The 18,818-nt window shown below is 45.7% G+C and overlaps 2 protein-coding genes and 1 pseudogene across 2 annotated transcripts; 1 reads left to right on the forward strand and 2 right to left on the reverse strand.

Moving 5' to 3' along the window:
• Positions 1–828: 828 nt before the first annotated feature.
• Positions 829–9,928, reverse strand: LOC117058506 (angiogenin-like). Its single transcript, XM_033169696.1, has 2 exons — positions 9,745–9,928; positions 829–1,662 (listed from the first exon to the last, which is right to left on the reverse strand). The coding sequence occupies exons 1-2, from the start codon at positions 9,847–9,849 to the stop codon at positions 1,204–1,206; spliced, it is 564 nt and encodes a 187-aa protein (XP_033025587.1). The 5' UTR covers positions 9,850–9,928; the 3' UTR covers positions 829–1,203.
• Positions 9,929–10,609: 681 nt separating this feature from the next.
• On the reverse strand, positions 10,610–13,029 carry LOC117057480 (annotated as a pseudogene).
• A 1,762-nt stretch (positions 13,030–14,791) lies between these two features.
• Positions 14,792–17,371, forward strand: LOC117058607 (ribonuclease-like). The gene is made up of 2 exons (XM_033169881.1): positions 14,792–14,938; positions 16,513–17,371. Exon 2 carries the CDS (start codon positions 16,543–16,545, stop codon positions 16,969–16,971), a length of 429 nt encoding a protein of 142 aa, XP_033025772.1. The 5' UTR covers positions 14,792–14,938; positions 16,513–16,542; the 3' UTR covers positions 16,972–17,371.
• Positions 17,372–18,818: the final 1,447 nt, after the last annotated feature.

An 18,818-nucleotide genomic window follows, 5' to 3' on the forward strand; every position in this document is an offset into this window, starting at 1 on the left:
GTGCAGCATATATATATTGTGAGCAGTGGCTCACAATAATCACAACAGTGATGAAAATAAAACATCGCAATCATTATAACACCAGACACAAAAGCATAGAATTAAAGCAAACAGCAGCAGCAAATTCATCAAAGCGATACGATCCAATAATGTCATGGTAACTCATAGTGTTGCCAGGATACTTCCCAATGACATGTGCTGAATGCGGTATATTCCAGCACATTGTCACTTATTTCTGTAAAATGATATTACAGTGGTACCTCAATTTTTGAACACAATCCGTTCCAGCTTCTGAAGCGTTTGAGTTCTGAAACGTTCAAAAACCGAAAACTCAATAGCCGACAGCTAGGCCTCAGGATCTTGCACTCAGAGGAAGCTGCGTGGCATGCTCGACTTCCGAGATGTGTTTGAAAACCGAAGCATTTACTTCTGGGTTTACGGCGTTCGAAAACCGAAATGTTCATAAACGGAGATATTCAAAAACCGAGGTACCACTGTGTAAACCTGTTGGATCAGATTCAGTCTCATTCATATTTAGAGTAGTCTCCTTTGTTGTTGTTGTTTAGTCATGTCCGACTCTTCATGACCCCATGCACCAGAGCACGCCAGGCACTCCTGTCTTCCACTGCCTCCCGCAGTTTGGTCAGACTCGCGTTAGTAGCTTCGAGAACACTGTCCAACCATCTCGTCCTCTGTCATCCCCTTCTCCTTGTGCCCTCCATCTTTCCCAACATCAGGGTCTTTTCCAGGGAGTCTTCTCTTCTCACGAGGTGGCCAAAGTATTGGAACCTCAGCTTCAGGATCTGTCATTCCAGTGAGCTCAGTCTCCTTACTGTTTGGAATACCAGTGATGACTCAGTGAAGCTCTATTGATTTCCGTGGGCCTAATCTGCATATGATTCAATCTGGATCCCGTGGTAGTGACCATGATTAACAATGACAATATTAGCATTGATACAATGTCATCTGTATACACAGCGCTTTGCAGAGTAACAAACATTAAAGGCGAGTCCTTGCCCCAGTGAGCTTACAATCTATTTGAGAATAGGGGTGGTGAGCATTAAAGAGGGAAGCGAAAGTCGCGACAAGGGGAGGTTTCAATGGATTAATGTGAACAAAGCTATTTGGCTTTGTTTTGACTGGGATACAGAATTTGATGAATACACAGGGAAGAGAGATGCCTTGAGGTCTAGCAACGGTACTTCAAACAGAGGTCACAATCTGGCTTTCGTCATAGTGCACCGGCCAGCCGCCTTCGCAGCCAATGACGATGTACCTGGGCGAAATGTTCTCCTTGTATTCACATGGTGGGCGGGTGGAGCCCCCCCGGAGTGTGCAAGTTGTGACTCTGAAGTGCTGCCTGCTCTTCCGCAGCTCCCCCAAGGGAAGCCCTCCTTCGGCGCACACGGCCCGGATCTGCCGCTTGGAGCCGTGGATGAAAGTGTTCACCTCCTTGCACTCGGGTTTGGTCAGGCCACGGCTGCCCATGAGGGTGTTGCAGTATCGACCGTGGAAGCGGCTCCTGGGTTCATCGCGGTGCTGGTTCAGGAACTTCTCGTAGCGGGGGTTGTTGCCACAGGAGGACTCAGGCAGTAGATCAACCAGCAGGACAGCAAGGAATAGGCAACAGGCGTCTTTGGACAGCCTCATTCTTCCCAGCACCTAGGATTGTAATATAAATTATAATGCATAAAATAATATTATACAGTCATACCTCGGGTTGTGTCCGCTTCGGGTTGCGTTTTTTCAGGTTACAAACCCCTCAAACCCAGAAGGGTTCTACGCACTTCACGCATGCGCAGAAGTGCGATATCGCGCTTTTGCGCATGCGTGATTCCGCCGCGCGGGTTACGGACTTTTCGGGGTGCGAGTGGAACCCCGGAACGGATTGGGTCCGTAACCCGAGGTACCACTGTAATGCATAAAATAAGTTATGGCAGCAGATAAAGAAATACAACAGGAACATCACGGACATAAGAATGGGAAGCCAAAATGTAAGAAATTATTATTTTGAAAGTGAATTGAATAACGTAATTTTTTTTGTAAAACAGGCACACACGCACGCACACACACATATGGATGTGGGTGGTGCTGTGGTCTAAACCACTGAGCCTCTTGGGCTTTTCGATCAGAGGTTAGGAGGTTCAAATCCCCATGATGGAGTGAGCTCCCGTTGCTCAGTCCCCGCTCCTGCCAACCTAGCAGTTCAAAAGCACGCCCCAAAGTGCAAGTAGATAAATAGGTACCGCTGTGACGGGAAGGTAAACGGCATTTCCGTGCGCTGTTCTGGTATCTGTGTTCCATTGCACAAGAAGCAGCTTAGTCATGCTGGCCACATGACACAGAAAAACTGCGGACAAACGCCAGCTCCCTTGGCCTGTAAAGCAAGATGAGCGCTGCAACAACAGAGTCGTCTGCGACTGGACTTAACTGTCAGGGGTCCTTTATATTTCTTTGCTTCAGAACGACCACTTTAAGCTCATTTACAGAAAAATCCTCCAGATGACCTCTTTAATCAGTTCCCACAAACCTTCTGTGGAAGTTAGAGGACATCAAATCTTTATAGAGAAATTGTTCTAATTTGCTTTCAGGGAGGCAGGGATGGGAGGATCAATTTCAGTTACTCTCTGTTTCTCGTCCCCCCCCCTCCATTCTTAAGTTCGGTTCTCGACGTTTTCACACCAGTTTGCAAATTCTTTTTTTTTTTCCGAAAAAAGTTCTCATGATGGTTAGTTAGCATTCTCATGTGAATTTCTCCCTATCTTTGATATGCATTTTTGCCTAATATTCACATTTTGGAAGGCCGTTTCCTGTAATATAATGCATATTTGTATGTTATCTTCACTACAATATGCACTTTTTATATGTATCTCCTCCTTCCAGTTATTGTACCCCCCCCTCTCTCTCACACACACACAGAGATAACAAACTTTTTTGTCAACTGAGGATTCGACCATTTCTCTTCTCTCAATTTCACATTTTCCCAATTTTAAATTCAGCTATCCACATTTTGCACCAATTCATTATATATATAAATTCATCAGCATTTTAGTGCATGTTCCTCTTAATAAATGCATTTTATATGCAGTTTTTACAAATGTACATACTTTTTGCGAGCAATTTCCTCTGATGCAATGTTTTTTGTTGGTTCCTTTCACTAACATCTTCATTCATGTACACTTTTATCCTAGAATTACATTTTTGTAAGCTTTGGTTGGAGTACTTCACAGGAAAATTTCGGATAAGTGAAATTTTGGATAAGTGAAATTTTGGATAAGTGAAATTTTGGATAAGTGAAATTTCGGATAAGTGCATTTTGAAGGACACCTGCATTTTATCTTGCATATAGTTTTAGAAAGTACAAATTTGATAGATTTGTCTTTAAATGAGTACAGAATTGAACTTCTGCTGCATTTCTAGTCAACTGAAGTTTGCATGGGCAACTTTGAAGCATGCACTCCACCAGAAAAAATGCCTTGCCTCCCTGGAGCCATTTTGTTTGCTTAATTCCTAGCCAGTGGAAGAGTACTGTGTCACTCAAAAGCTTGCACACCATGGTGTGGGTTTTTCCCCCTAGCTCATCATTTATGTTTACAACCAATTAACCCCTGTGTTGCAAACCCTTGAACTGTAACAATGAAAGGCAACACGTTGACCGATAAACAATAAAGGCACTAATTCATTAAACATAACAGCAGTGTGAGTCAACAGTGTGATGCAGCAGCTAAAAAAAGCCAATGCAATTCTGGGCTGCATCAATAGGAGTATAGCGTCTAGATCAAGGGAGGTAATAGTACCACTGTATTCCGCTCTGGTCATACCTCACCTGGAATACTGTGTCCAGTTCTGGGCACCACAGTTCAAGAAGGATACTGACAAGCTGGAACGTGTCCAGAAGAGGGCAACCAAAATGGTCAAAGGCCTGGAAACGATGCCTTATGAGGAACGGCTTAGGGAGCTGGGTATGTTTAGCCTGGAGAAGAGAAGGTTAAGGGGTGATATGATAGCCATGTTCAAATATATAAAAGGATTTCATATAGAGGAGGGTGAAAGGTTGTTTTCTGCTGCTCCAGAGAAGCGGCCACGGGGCAATGGATTCAAACTACAAGAAAGAAGATTCCACCTAAACATTAGGAAGAACTTCCTGACAGTAAGAGCTGTCCGACAGTGGAATTTGCTGCCAAGGAGTGTGGTGGAGTCTCCTTCTTTGGAGGTCTTTAAGGGGAGGCTTGACAGCCATCTGTCAGGAATGCTTTGATGGTGTTTCCTGCTTGGCAGGGGGTTGGACTGGATGGCCCTTGTGGTCTCTTCCAACTCTATGATTCTATAACAAACACCCCATTGTTATGTTTAGTGAATTAGTGCCTTTATTGGTCAACGTGTTGCCTTTCATCATTTATGTTTGGCAACTGAAGCCTCACGGTCTGCTGCCTGCTACATTTAGAACTGATACATTTAGAAGTGCCACATAAAGTTCATTTCACATTTGCAAGGTTTGGGTGCTTTTAGTGTGGCAGCACCTACGTGTATGGTGGAACTCTACAACCATTGATGTTAAGCAGCTTTACTTTATATTGATATGTATAAGAAAATGCCAAAATTGATTGACCACTTAATAACTTACCGTAACACAGCATCTTTAAGTATAAAATAGTATATTGTTGTATGTAAACAGTTCAGAGGGCTCTCTCTCTCTCTCTCTCTCTCTCTCTCTCTCTCTCTCTCTGTGTGTGTGTGTGTGTGTGTAGGTGGTCTGCGAATTTTATTTATTTATTTCATAAAATTTACATGCCACTTGATTGTAGAAAAAACCTCAAAGCAGTTTACAAAAAAAGGTTCTTTTTGTTAAATAAAATAATTATATGGATGTAATCCTAGAAAGGTGGGCCATAAAAGCTCAAATATACATATACAACAAATAAGGGCACCCCATCTCTGTCCTTGTTTGTGAAATTCCCCTGGTGAAACATTGCAGGATGAGGCCCGCTCTCCCGTGCTGTGGTGACAGGTCTTTGAGGTTATTATCCCCTCTACATGTGTGTCTCAATCTATTAAGTCAGTTGGTGGTTTGGAAGCACAAACAGAAGGCAGTTACAAAACACAATTGCAGGACCAAGGAGGTCTTAGCCATTTGCTCAACAGGAAAGATCAGGAAATTGGAGGAGGTTCGGACAAGTTGAGGGATCTCCTTTTTTGAAAGCTGGTTCCAAAAAGTGCCTTGATCTGTTGAAGAAACTCAGACTGTCTTCACCCACCCTATTCAATAACATTTCTATTCTATTCTATTCTATTCTATTCTATTCTATTCTATTCTATTCTATTCTATTCTATTCTATTCTGTTCTGCTCACCTGCTCCATGTGATATAGGCTCCAAAGAAAGTCAATTTGTACTTCTGCCAAATGCCAAGTGCTACAAGTACCACCTCTGGCAGTAGCTGCTCCCGTTTTAAACTTTGTGACTGAAAAAAATAATTCAGCTGTGGAACATTTTGTGGGGATGAAATGAGGAGGAAAGCATGGCCAGTCTAATTTCTGAATCCTGGCCTCCCACATCCTAGTCTGACACTCTAACCAATCCACCACACCAGCCCCCTCTTTGTCCCTCTTTTAAATGCAGCAACAACTGTGCACAGGTCGAATTAGATCAGGGGCACAGTAATGGGAGATTGGCATCAGGGCTGGCAGCCTGAGGCGGTTGCCTCAGGTGGCAGAATCCCAGTAGGGTCTAGGGGCAGCAGATCCTGCCACTGCACCTGCCAGTTGCTGAGGCTGCTGCCGCAGCTGCCATAGCAACCTACAAAGATAGCACTGAGGTCAATTCCGAGGCCTATGGCCTCAGCACCATCTTATACACAGCCTGAGTCTCGCATCAGCAAAGAAGTCATCACCCTCTTCTCTCCCTTCTGCCTCCCTCAGCTAATGTTGCCAGGCACAACAGCAACTGTCCTCTCCCATCTTCTCCCCCACACACAGAATGCTACCTTGCCCAGTGAGGCAGCACCTAACCCCCAACCTTTATTTCCTTTCTTCTTCATGTTTACACATAGGCTTGCAGACCCTCCGAATGTCCCTGTTTTCCAGGGGCAGGCCCAGATTTACAGAAGCCATCCCAGTTTCAGATTTGATCCCAGAATGTCCCAGTTTTCCACGGGATGTCTCTATTTACATCAGAGGATATGGAGCGAGATGACCCCTGAGCCAATGACAACCTTTATTATATATCCGAAGGCAGTTTTTTAAATGTTTAATGTTACTTTTTAAAAATGTTTAATGTTTAATGTTAATGTTAACATACAATCGGCATCGGAAACCCATGAAATGCTCACAATTGTGTACGGAGAGGAAGCTGTAACTCGAAAGGCAGTGTATGAGTGGTTTAAGCGTTTCTGTGAAGGGCTGCCAACCATCGAAGATGACCCTCAGTCTGGCAGGCCATCAACAAGCAGAACGGCAGCAAATGTTGACAGGGTTCGTGAGTTATTCATGCAGGATCGACATTTGTCCGTCCAAATGATGGCGGAAGAATTGCATATTCCGCGTGAAATTGTTACTGAGGTTACTGAGTCGTCCCACCTTCCATATTCTCCCGATCTGGCCCCACCGGATTTCTTTCTTTTTCCAAAACTGAAATCTGCACTGAAAGGGCATAGATTTTCCAACACTGAACAACACTGAATATTTGCTCCAATGTCACCCTGATGTGCTTTCCTTCAGTCATCTATTCCATTGCCCTTTTGCTTTCCTAACCTCAAAAATGTTTTAAAAACCAATTATTTAAAAGTGGGTTTATTTATTTATTTATTTATTTATCGCACTGCAGCAACTGGGTGCGTTGTTCCACTTTAATCGCACAAACCTAAATTTTCAGTATGCAGCTGAATCCCTTCTGAGAAATACTGACAGCCTGGAGATTATCATGTTGCCATAGCTGTCAAGTTTCGGATTTGAAAATAAGGGATCAGCAGTCTCACCTATCCCGGGGACAGTCACATGTCAGTGGTGGGCGGAGCCAGAAGCAAAAGTGGGCGGAGCAGCAATGTAAACTCCAAGCAGGCTCGGGCTCGGAGCGAAGCAAAGAGGAGGGCAGCCAGCAAAGAGGAGGGCAGCCATGTGCTCCGCGCGATGGAGCCCCATTGTCTTCTTGTCTGGTCCCATCAAAACAGGACAGGAAGCAGCAGCTGCTCAAAGGCAGCCAGGCTCCGCCCGCCAGCTAACCCTATTGGCCGGCTGAGGGGCTCAGCGGCAATGGATAGGGGCTGATGTAGGGGGAGGAATACACCCCCCTGTAAGCACGGGAAACGGCTCCCACTTGCTTTGAGGGCTGAGGCTTTTCTCTCCAAGTAGGCGAGGTCTTCCCACCCAGTCCCTGGCCAGCAGGGGAGGAGCTGCTTCCATTAAAAACGGGAAATTTAAGGGAAATAAAAAATAAGGAAGAGCAGCGGGAAACTGCTTGAAATAAGGGAGAATCCCGGGGGAAACGGGATACTTGACAGCACTGCAGGTTGCCCTGGGAGGTTGAAATCCCCCCCCCCCACTGTTGCTTGAATGATACCATTTCAGGTGTCAGATTTGTGACAGTTAATTGTTTTGCACAGAAACTGGCCTGGGTGTCCTGTGCTGAAAGCAGGAGGGCAGTGTTGGGAGGTGATGTCATACATCACATTGGAAAATAGGGGGGGGGAGAAACGTGGGGGAAGTGGAGAGCAAGTGAATAGTGTGTCCTTATTTTTGCCACGAGAGGGCAGAGCAGTGACAGAATTGCTAACCTGGCATTTGCACAGTGAACACAACCTCTCCCTCAGATGGGATGTGCAAATTCTAATAAGCATTCATATAAATCAGACATAGACAGGAGAAGAGAGGGGTACTGCTTTGATAGCTGAACACGTCATTCCCCTTCCCCCTGCAATAAGGTTATAGGTGATTCAGAGGAGGAGGGGCATATGTTGCAGGAGGAAGGAGTCTGGTGCTCCACTGGCAGCACTTAGTTTCAGATATGAATAGGGGGTCTCACACCATGGGGTCTTCCAGATGAGCTGTTTATTGAGAATACATCCTGATTTGCTGGCACAATGCTTAGATCAAGACTGTGATCATGCTCCCAATCACTGTGCATTCACTGTGTTACCAGTGTCTCGTTTTTATTGTGTTTTCGCAGCACGTTATCCAAAATGCATTGTGTATCCTGCACTTTGTTATAAATTGAGGTGTTGTTTCTCAATCCAGCTTCATGCCAAAAGGAGTCCTTAAGTCACTCCTAATTTTTCTTTAGCAAAAGTGTGAACAAGCTTGCCAAGGGAATAACATCCCTCACCCCCATCAATAATAAAAAAGGTAAATGTAGAGGACCCCTGGACAGTTAAGGCGACTATAGGGTTGCGGTGCTCATCTCGCTTTCAGGGCGAGGGAGCCGACGTTTGTCCACAGACAGCTTTCCAGGTCATGTGGCCAGCAGGACTAAACCCCTTCTGGTGCAATGGGACACCATGACAGTAACCAGAGCAGATGGAAACGCCATTTACCTTCCTGCTGCAGTGGTACCTATTTATCTACTTGCACTGGTGTGCTTTTGAACTGCTAGGTTGGCAGGAACTGGGACAGAGCAAAGGGAGCTCACTCTGTCACGTGGATTTGAACTGCCGACCTTCTGATCAGCAAGCCCAGGAGGCCCCGTGATTTAGACCATAGCACCACCTGCTCCCTATCCCCATCAATACCCCCTGGTTAGTACACAAACAGAAATTAACAGCCTATGTGAACAGCGGGGTGGGGGGGGACAACAACGTGAAATGTAGTGGTGAAAAAAACAGCTTCACTGTTCTCTAAGATAGTGATGGGAACACTATGCCTGAACTTTATGGAGCATTTGTTGTGATTTATTTGGGAGGGGGTTATATGGAAAAGAGCATTCCTCCTGAATCCACCCTAATTCACCCTAATTCACAACTTCCCATTTATGATCCACTCATTTCACACTTTTTGGTGCCTTCCCCCAATCTCTTCCATAACCACAAAAAGTCCATTATTGTGTTTGAAGTAGATTTGCAGCACCATGCTTGCATGTATGAATTTGCATGAATTTAATTGTGTTGACATTCTGGAGGCTGCCAAAATTATGTTTTGCATATCACCCCATAAGGATCGCTAATTGGACCGGGCAGGATGACTTGGTGGTGAGTGGAAATGGATTGATCTGCTCTTTCAACATTTGAACAAAAGCCAAAATCTGCATATGAAGTGTTTTTAGGCATGGGGATAAGCAGTCCACGTGCAAATATTTCTTGCAGGCGCAGCTGCAGCAGCTGGCTGAAAAATTAGCAGCCCTACCGCCATCCTGGTTGCTCCATGCCTGACCCGCACCTGTTTCTGTAGGTTAGGAATGTGAATTTGAAGTCCATTGCAGGAAAACAGGACTGGAAAAGAGTGGGATCAACTTTGGTCTTCTTGCTACACGGTGTGTTTTAAATCGAATCACACGGTATTCCTGGTGCTCTGATGAAAATAGCCAGAGGGGTTAAAAGTTAGTGCTGTCCCTGGAATCCTTATGGCGGTCTAACCTCATCCTCCATTTTCTCTTGCACCAGTTTGGAAAGAAAACAGCAGCAACTGGGTGTGGCAGGAGAGAGGAATCCAAGAACTGGTCGACAGGACAATGGAAGAAAGATGCAAATCAGGTTCCTTCAGATAATGAGGAAAAGGCAAAACGGCAGAGGGAAGGAGAGAAAGTAATGCAAAGGACTCACGTTTTCCAGGGGGACCGTATTGGATTCAGCTCCACACAGATCAAGCTGCTGAATTACCACTCTCTTGTGCTTTTGAGACAATGAAAAGTCTGCCAAAAGTTTCATAACTTTTTCCTAGGAAGAAATCCATGGATTGTGCCAGACTGAGTTTTATATAAACTGTGCCTCTCCCTTCTGGCTATCATATTGCCTTTTTGGCTCTCTCTCTCTCTCTCTCTCTCTCTCTCTCTCTCACACACACACACACACACACACACACACACACACTTACATAACAAACACGTTTTTACTCTGTTTCAACTAAGGAAGGAAGGATCTGTCAATTTTAGTTCTTTAAGTTCTCATTCTCCCCTTCTTTAATGTTGTCCCCCACATTTCTTAGCCTTTTTCATCTCATGAAAATTCGTCAGCATTTCAATGTAGATTTATTTTAATCATATAATTTTTTGTATGCAGTTTTGAGAAATGTAAAGCATTTTTGCAAGCAATTGTCCCTTGTGTCATTTTTAATATATCACTTGTATGACTCTGCCTACCTTTCAGCACAGGTCAAGTTTTTTTTGGGGGGGGGACTAATTGAACTAAGAACGTGGCAGCCAGAGGGGGACATAACCTTGACAGGTGGAGCCACTCAATGTGCAACCACACTCTAGTGAGTAATGATACTCAATGTATCCATGTTGTGGATAACGTCTGTGCCAGACAACACCAGCCCTAGCATCTAGCTTATGGGTAAAAAGGTAAAGGGGACGCTGACCATTAGCAGCACACGGAAATGCCGTTTACCTTCCCGCTGGAGCAGTACCTATTTATTTACTTGCACTTTGACGTGCTTTTGAACTGCTAGGTGGGCAGGAGCTGGGACTCAGACATCCACCGTGAAGTGGTTATCTCCTGTCAATGTGACCGTTCCAAAGTCTGTGGTTTCAGACCAGTAGGGGTGGTTGCAGGGCCAGATTTGGTTTGATGAGGCCCTAAGGCTAAGCTACTGAAGGTAATGGGGCCCTTTATATGTCCAGCTGTCCTTTGTCAACAACAAATTGTTGCTTTCTTTCTTTTTGTGTGTGTGTTGAATATATGGTATATGGTAATCTATGGACCTAATAGGTCCATACACAACACAAAACACTGTTGCTGTATGTAGGTTTTATTTTATTTGTGTGTGTTTTTTTAATCTTACATTTTGGAAATGTGCATCCAGTTTTTTTTCCTTTAATTTTTTTGGGGGCCCCTAGAGAGTGAGGCCCTAAGCTATAGCTTGTTTACGGTAGCTTATACGTAAATCTGGCACTGGGTGGTTGTTATCTTTAATGAGTCTGGTCCTCCTTTCCTGACCTTGGAAGAAAAATTACAGGTAGGTAGCCATGTTGGTCTGCCGTAGTCGAAACAAAATAACAAATTTAAAAATTCCTTCCAGTAGCACCTTAGAGACCAACTAAGTTTGTTCTTGGTATGAGCTTTCGTGTGCATGCACACTTCTTCAGAAGAAGAAAAGTTTGACATAAGCATCAGTGGCAACGATGATGTCTCCTTTAAGGCTGACTCCATGGACCACAACAAATTTCAGGCGGACCCTGCCCTGCTGCTGGGCACAACACATATTGTAGTTGAGGTCATCCTGCTGACACAGGCAGGTGCACTGCTCACCTGAGCTCCGGGAGCTCCAGTTTGGACACCGCTGTGGACAGTCCCTCTTCGGGGCCTTCTGGTTTATATGGCCCTCAATGACTTCCTTCAGTAAATTCCTCCTTGGGTCCAGGTAGCTAAACAAGGTGTGTAAGGGTAGGAGAGAATAGGAAACCAGCCCAGGCCTTTTGTTTGCACTAGGAAGTGCTTGGCTTTTCCAGTTTTTGTAAATAGTATATTCGTCTGCTTATATCCTCCCACCACTTCAGTGCGCTGCTTGGCATAGGTGTCTTGGATGAGTCTGCAGGTGCAGGTCTTCCGGAGTTGTTCACACTTGGCATTCTGGGAAACGGACACAGATAGCAAGTCGTATCCCAGAGAAACCTCCCAGCTCAAGCAAGTCTGGATGCTGGAAGCTGTAATCCACCACAAGGCCATCTTCCATGTTTGCATAGCCAACAGGTGGCACATCCGTCAACCCAGCTGCATGTTGCTGATGTAATGGGTGCCACAGGTGTTGATAAAATGCTGATATCTCCCAGAGTTATTCCTCCTTTGCAGCTTGGACACATCATTCAAGCATTCAGAGGACAGCAGTGAGTGTCTCTCGCGGAGTCTCAGGCTGCTCAAGAAGAGAGAGAAAAGGAGCAAAATAATATAAACAAAGTTTAAGGTAAAAAAAAAAGGTAGGTAAAGGACCCCTGGATGGTTAAAGGTCCAGTCAAAGGCGACTATAGGGTGTGGCACTCATATCGCTTTCAGGCTGAGGGAGCCGGCGTTTGTCCACAGACAGCTTTTCGGGTCATGTGGCCAGCATGGCTAAACCACTTCTGGCACAACGAGACATTGTGACGGAAGCCGGAGCGCACAGAAACGCCGTTTACCTTCCCACCACAGTGGTACCTATTTATCTACTTGCACTGGTGTGCTTTCAAACTGCTAGGTTGGCAGAAGCTGGGACAGAGCAACAGGAGCTCACCCATTGCAGGGATTCGAACTGCCGACCTTCCGATCGGCAAGCCCAAGGCACGTAGAAAAAACCTCAAAGCAGTTTTCAAAAAAGTTTCTTTTTGTTAAATAAAATAACTATATGGATGTAATCCTAGAAAGGTGGGCCATAAAAGCTCAAATATACATATACAACAAATAAGGGCACCCCATCTCTGTCCTTGTTTGTGAAATTCCCCTGGTGAAACATTGCAGGATGAGGCCCGCTCTCCCGTGCTGTGGTGACAGGTCTTTGAGGTTATTATCCCCTCTACATGTGTGTCTCAATCTATTAAGTCAGTTGGTGGTTTGGAAGCACAAACAGAAGGCGGTTACAACAGTTACAAAACACAATTGCAGGACCAAGAAGATCTTGGCCATTTGCTCAACAGGAAAGATCAGGAAATTGGAGGAGGTTCGGACAAGTTGAGGGATCTCCTTTTTTGGAAGCTGGTTCCAACAAGAGCCTTGATCTGTTGAAGAAACCCGGACTGTCTTCACCCAACCCATTCAACAACATTATATTATATTATACTGTATTGGCCTGAATATAAGCTGCACCCGAATATAAGTCGCACCTTTAAAATTGGAGGGGGGGGGAATATGCAAATATAAGCCGCTCCATTCCTCACTGCTCCTGGCTGCATACAGGGGGTGGGATCCGCGTTGCATTGCCGATGGCCTTTCCCCTTCCTCGCTCTCCGCCTTCCCGGCCTTGGGGGAGAGGATGGGGGACTACGCATGGGGCGGGCGCTGCATTGCCGCGCTCCTGGTGCTGTTTGCCCCACCCTCCTGGCTGCCTACCGTAAGGTCGCAGATATAAGCCGCACTTTAACTATTCATGGTCGGAATTTGGGAGGATAGTGAGGCTTATATTCAGGCCAATATGGTATTAGCTTCCCCTGCTCCATGTGATATAGGCTCCAAAGAAAGTCAATTTGTACTTCTGCCAAATGCCAAGTGCTACAAGTACCACCTCTGGCAGTAGCTGCTCCAGTTTTAAACTTTGTGACTGGAAGAGATTGAACTGTGGAACATTTTGTGGGGATGAAATGAGTGGCGGAGCTTCATGCTCCAGCACCGGGGGGGGGGGGGCGGGAAGCAGTTGGGGGCGGGGCTGGTGCGTGTTCTGGGGGCAGGGCGTGCTGAAATGGAACCCTATCGGGATCCTGCTGCCCGGGGCATCCCGCCCCCTACGCCCCGCCCTTCCTACGCCAGTGGATGAAATGAAGAGGAAAGCATGGCCAGTGTAATTTCTGGATCTTGGCTTCCCACCATAGCTGTCAAGTTTCAGATTTGAAAATAAGGGATCAGCAGTCTCACCTATACCGGGGACAGTCACATGTCAGTGATGGGCGGAGCCAGAAGCAAAAGTGGGCGGAGCAGCAATGTAAACTCCAAGCGGGCTCGGGCAAAGAGGAGGGCAGCCATGTGCTCCGCGCAATGGAGCCCCATCTCTTCTTGTCTGATCCCATCAAAACAGGACAGGAAGCAGCAGCTGCTCAAAGGCAGCCAAGCTCCGCCCACCAGCTAACCCTATTGGCCGGCTGAGGGGCTCGACGGCAACGGATAGGGGCTGATGCAGGGGGAGGAATACACCCCCCCTGTAAGCACGGGAAACGGCTCCCACTTGCTTTGAGGGCTGAGGCTTTTCTCTCCAAGTAGGCGAGGTCTTCCCACCCAGTCCCTGGCCAGCAGGGGAGGAGCTGCTTCCATTAAAAACGGGAAATTTAAGGGAAATAAAAAATAAGGGAGAGCAGCGGGAGACTGCTTAAAATAAGGGAGAATCCCGGGGAAAACGGGATACTTGACAGCACTGCTTCCCACATCCTAGTCTGACACTCTAACCAATTCACCACACCAGCCCTCTCTTTTTTCTTTTAAAAGAAGCAGCAACTGTGTGCAGGTAGAATTAGATCAGGGGCAAAGTAATAGGAGATTATCATCGGAGCTGGCCAGCTAGGTTTCAAACTGCTAGGTTGGCAGGAGCTGGGACAGAGCGATGGGAGCTCACCCCATCGTGGGGATTTGAACCGCCAACCTTCTGATTGGCAAGCCCAAGAGGCTCAGTGGTTTAGACCACAGCACCACCCGTGTTCCAGTTTGAAAGCATACCAGTGCAAGTAGATAAATAGGTACCCCTGCGGCGGGAAGGTAAACGGCGTTTTCGTGGTCTCTGGTTTCTGTCGTGGTGTTCCGTTGTGCCAGAAGCGGTTTAGTCATGCTTATGGGCTTCCCAGGAAAACAGATCCTGGGTCCAAATCCTGGTGGTGGTTTCTTCAAGTCAGGCACTGGTCATAATGAAGAAGGGCTGAACACATTCGTTTCCAAAGATGGCGGTGCAGGTTGTCCACCTAATTTCATGCTATATAGCTCAGCAACCTTCTGCCAGAAAGTTGCTATGTGCAGGATTACTTAAACAGGGAACTCATAGGACAGCTTAAACTTCTTCATATGACCACAGGTTTGCAAGCTCTATATAACAGGGACTCTGAGAAGAGGAAGGTTGTTCCTGCTGGAGTTCTCAGCCCTGTTGACAGCTGCATTCATTCATCTAGGAGGAAGCCAAAAAGCAGGTTGGGTAAGTTTGGAGTAATGGATCGTGCCTCGTTTCCCCCAGAAGGCTACGACTATCGGTGATGCATGGAGTTTAGGAATGGAATGGATGAGTCTGTGTGACAGAGAAAGCCCCTTAGATTTAGATACACATGTGTCCCTGTAGCCAGAACTCCTGGTTTCTGCCTATGAGTAGTGCTCAGAGGTGAAATGCAACTGGAGATGTCAAAGAGACTCAAATCATCTGGTCTGAAATATAAAATAGGGACATTATAAGGTCCGACCCGATTTGGCTTGCCTTGGATTAAGCCAAGCTATTTCCTGACATTTTCACAGAAATAGCCCTGCTTAATCACCTCAGTCACTCTGAACTGAGCCTGTGGAAGCTCACTTGTCACTAGATGCAAATAGCACTTCTGGTTTAGTGTGCTCACCTTTTTATTGCTGGAAAATTCATTTCTTCACAGCATGACTTGCCAAAATCTAATAAGTCAAGTTCTTTCCAGCACATTATCTCCACGCCAGGAAGCATGTCACCTGCTAAATTTCCGCATATTAAAGGCTCAGTGGTCCTGCCAGGAATAAAACTAGCAACGCTTATGCAGGCATTCATATTCCGAATCACCAGGATCCTCAAGGGACCCACAAGAATACTGCAAGTATAGGGAGAAAGGTCTGCTCTTTTTACTACTATAAATGTGACTATGACAGGGCAGTGAATACATGTTAAGAGGTAAAGATGGATGGATCTGGTCAGTATTGGTTCTCTCAGTTTCTTATTTTTCTAACCTTAAATTTAGTTCTCCACATTTCCACAGCGATTTGTAGGTTAATAAAATAAAATAAAATAAAATAAAATAAAATAAAATAAAATAAAATAAAATAAAATAAAATAAAATAAAATAAAATAAAATAAAATAAAATAAAATAAAATTCACCAGCAATTTAGTTAGGGGTAAATAGTCCATGTTTCTGCTGTGCTTTGAGAAGATTGGAAATGTAGAGGGATGATAGCAACAGCAATAGGGGAGAGGGACATGGCAGCAGTGGTCTCTCAGCAGCGACAATATGGCATTTGCCAGGATGGGGTTAGGATGACCACTCTGCAGCCTCGGCCCATCCCCTTCCTGTCTTTCTAGCATGAGCCATAGCTCAATGCAAGAGCATGTGCTTCAAGGAACTGTGTTTCGTCCCCAGAACCAGATACTCCAGTTACAGCTGCGCGAGACTCCTGCCTGAAGCACTGGAGTACAACTACTATTCAGTGTGGACAAAACTGAACTAGATGGACTGGTGGTTTGGTTTGGTCTAAGGCGATTTCCTTTAGTGCACTGATGGGGAACCTCCATCCCACAGCCTAATAAGGCCCTGCCATTTCCCCCCACAAGTAGTGCCCCATCCAGTATGGGGCAGATTGCACCCTGGCAAAGGGATTGTCAGGTGACTGACAGCTGGGCTGCCCTGCCCACCTGTCAAAATGACCAGCTTGGGCTGGGGTTGCTCAGGATCTGGCCAGGCTAGGCAAAAAATGTTCCTCACTCCTTCTTTAGCATATAGTGCTTAGCATGTGTGTTGCTTTATTATTGCTTGCCTTTGTAGATACCCAGCACAAAAGGACCCTGACCTGGCATGTCTCCCAGGAGCCCTCACCCTCAGGCCCTTCTTCTTCTGCTCGTCATCACGGCCACCACCCTTCTCCCATGGAGCCAGGCTACACCTTACAGTGACTTCCTGGAGAGGCACATGGACAACCCGAAATCTGACTTGCAGAGTGACACCACCTACTGCAACCTGATGATGCAACGGAGACACCTGAACTGCCAGCGAGGCAACGCCTTCATCCATGCCAGCGAGCAGCAGCTGACTTCCATCTGCAATTCCAGAGGGAAGATCCTGGATGGGAACCAGACCAGCAAGACCCTCTTCCCGATCACCATCTGCACCCGGGGGAAAGGCCTCCGGAGAGTCTTCTGCAGGTACAAGGGGAAAAGCAAAATCAAGAGGATCCGGGTCACCTGCCAGAAGGGTTTCCCAGTCCACTACATTTCTCATGCTTAAGCCTAGCAGTTGGAACAGGCCTGGCTGCTGAAAGAATTCTGCTTTTCCTTGGCCATCGCTCTTCAAGCACATCTACCCAGAGCAATTTACAAAGCTGGGCCCCATCTTGGCTGCTCCCTCCTGCGTGCTATGCAAATTACACTCTTTCTGATGTGTCCTGTTTCTCTTTATTCTGCACAGCACATCACACAGCTTTAATTCTGTCAGTGTTTAAAACAACGGCAGTGGTGTTTCTTTAAAACTCCAGAACGTGTCGATCCAAAAGAGTCTGCAGCTTGCTTGCTAGTTTCCATTATACTAGTTTCCAAATCAAGGGAAGCAGCCTCCACTGCCACCTGCCTATGCAGGATGGTTCAAGAAGGAAGGAAGGAAGGAAGGAAGGAAGGAAGGAAGGAAGGAAGGAAGGAAGGAAGGAACAGAAAAGAGGAGAGGAGAGGAGAGGAGAGAGAGAGAGAGAGAGAGAGAGAGAGAGAGAGAGAGAGAGAGAGAGAGACTGTATTCATAATTCAGTATCAGAATGTAGCAAAGTTTTGGAAACCTCAATATTTGAAGGGATCACCAGTGTTTGTCAAACCCTTAATGCTTTGAATAATATAATAATAGAACTGTAGAGCCCTGAGAGTCCAGTCCATCTTCTACAATGAAGGAATCTCAACTAAAGCATTCATGACAGATGGCCATGCACCCTCTCTTTAAAAGCCTCCAGTGAAGGGCTGTCCATCACCTTACAAGGTAGTCTGTTCCACTGTTAAATAGTTCTTACTATCAGAAAGTTCTACCTAATGATTAACCAGAATCTCTTTGCTTGTATTTTGAATACATTGGTGTGGGTCCTACCCTCTGGAGCAGCAGAAAACAAGCTTGCTGCATCTTCCATGTGACAGCTCTTCAGTTGTTTAAATACGGCTCTCTTCTTAATTAGGTTTTGATAAGGTGACAGGCACATATTCTGGATTATCTTCTTCCATGTCTGAATTTACAGCTTTGCTATAATAAAACTGCGCTTCATTCAAGCATGAAATTGAGTCCTTGGTTATTTAGAAAGCTCAATCTAAGCATGCACAAGATCTCCTGTGTTGCTGGGTGGGCAAGGGAGGAATTAAGGGATGGATGAGAGCCTACATTTTTCTTCAGCGACAGTGACAGTATTACAATGATTTTTTTCCCCATCTCTCCGCTATGTTATTTTTAAAAATATCACTGCCCAAAGAAAGCTGGTGTGTCCAGGAGGATTGACTGCAAGGAGCTCCCAAAGGATTCCTCCAAATTGGTTGAACGGGCAATAAAATGGCAATTGCAACCCACCGTTAGCAAGCGTGAAGTGATGCACATTGGATTCAAATATCCCAATTTCACAAGTGTGCTACTGGGCTCTGAAGTGGTGGTGGTTGATCTGGAACAAGACCTTGGGGTTGTGGTGGAGAGCTCAATAAAGATGTTGGCACATCACATGGCAGCCATAAAAGCTGAGTTTCATGTTAGGAACTTCATGTCATGTCTTGGAAATGATTGGACTTACCAATCAAGGCACTGAGAACCAAACCACTGATTCATATCAATCATAACCATATTTACTGGAAGGACATCTACCATGTGTTTTGTATTGGGCACTAATTCCCATCAATGGCTTTCCGGTACACTCACATAACTCACAAAACTGGTTCCAGGTCCTGGGCTAGCACTGTTCATTTGTTTAGCAGCAGGCCAGACATAATTTCAAGTGTACCCCTTTAAAGTAGAACTGATTTTTTTTAGGTGCTTATTAGTAGTGGGGGAGGAAGCCTCAGAGAGATAACAGCCACGCGCGGGGAGGCATCGGAGTGTATTCACACACACCTGCACTGCAT

This window comes from Lacerta agilis, chromosome 14 (genome assembly GCF_009819535.1).
Source record: "Lacerta agilis isolate rLacAgi1 chromosome 14, rLacAgi1.pri, whole genome shotgun sequence".
In the NCBI taxonomy this organism is placed as follows: Eukaryota; Metazoa; Chordata; class Lepidosauria; order Squamata; family Lacertidae; genus Lacerta; species Lacerta agilis.

Coding starts and splice junctions, on each gene's coding strand:
- LOC117058506 (XM_033169696.1), bottom strand. CDS start 9,849: ATGAAACTTTTGGCAGACTTTTCATTGTCTCAAAAGCACAAGAGAGTG. Junction 1,663..9,744: donor ATACGGTCCCCCTGGAAAAC/GTGAGTCCTTTG, acceptor TTACAATCCTAG/GTGCTGGGAAGAATGAGGCT.
- LOC117058607 (XM_033169881.1), top strand. CDS start 16,543: ATGTCTCCCAGGAGCCCTCACCCTCAGGCCCTTCTTCTTCTGCTCGTC.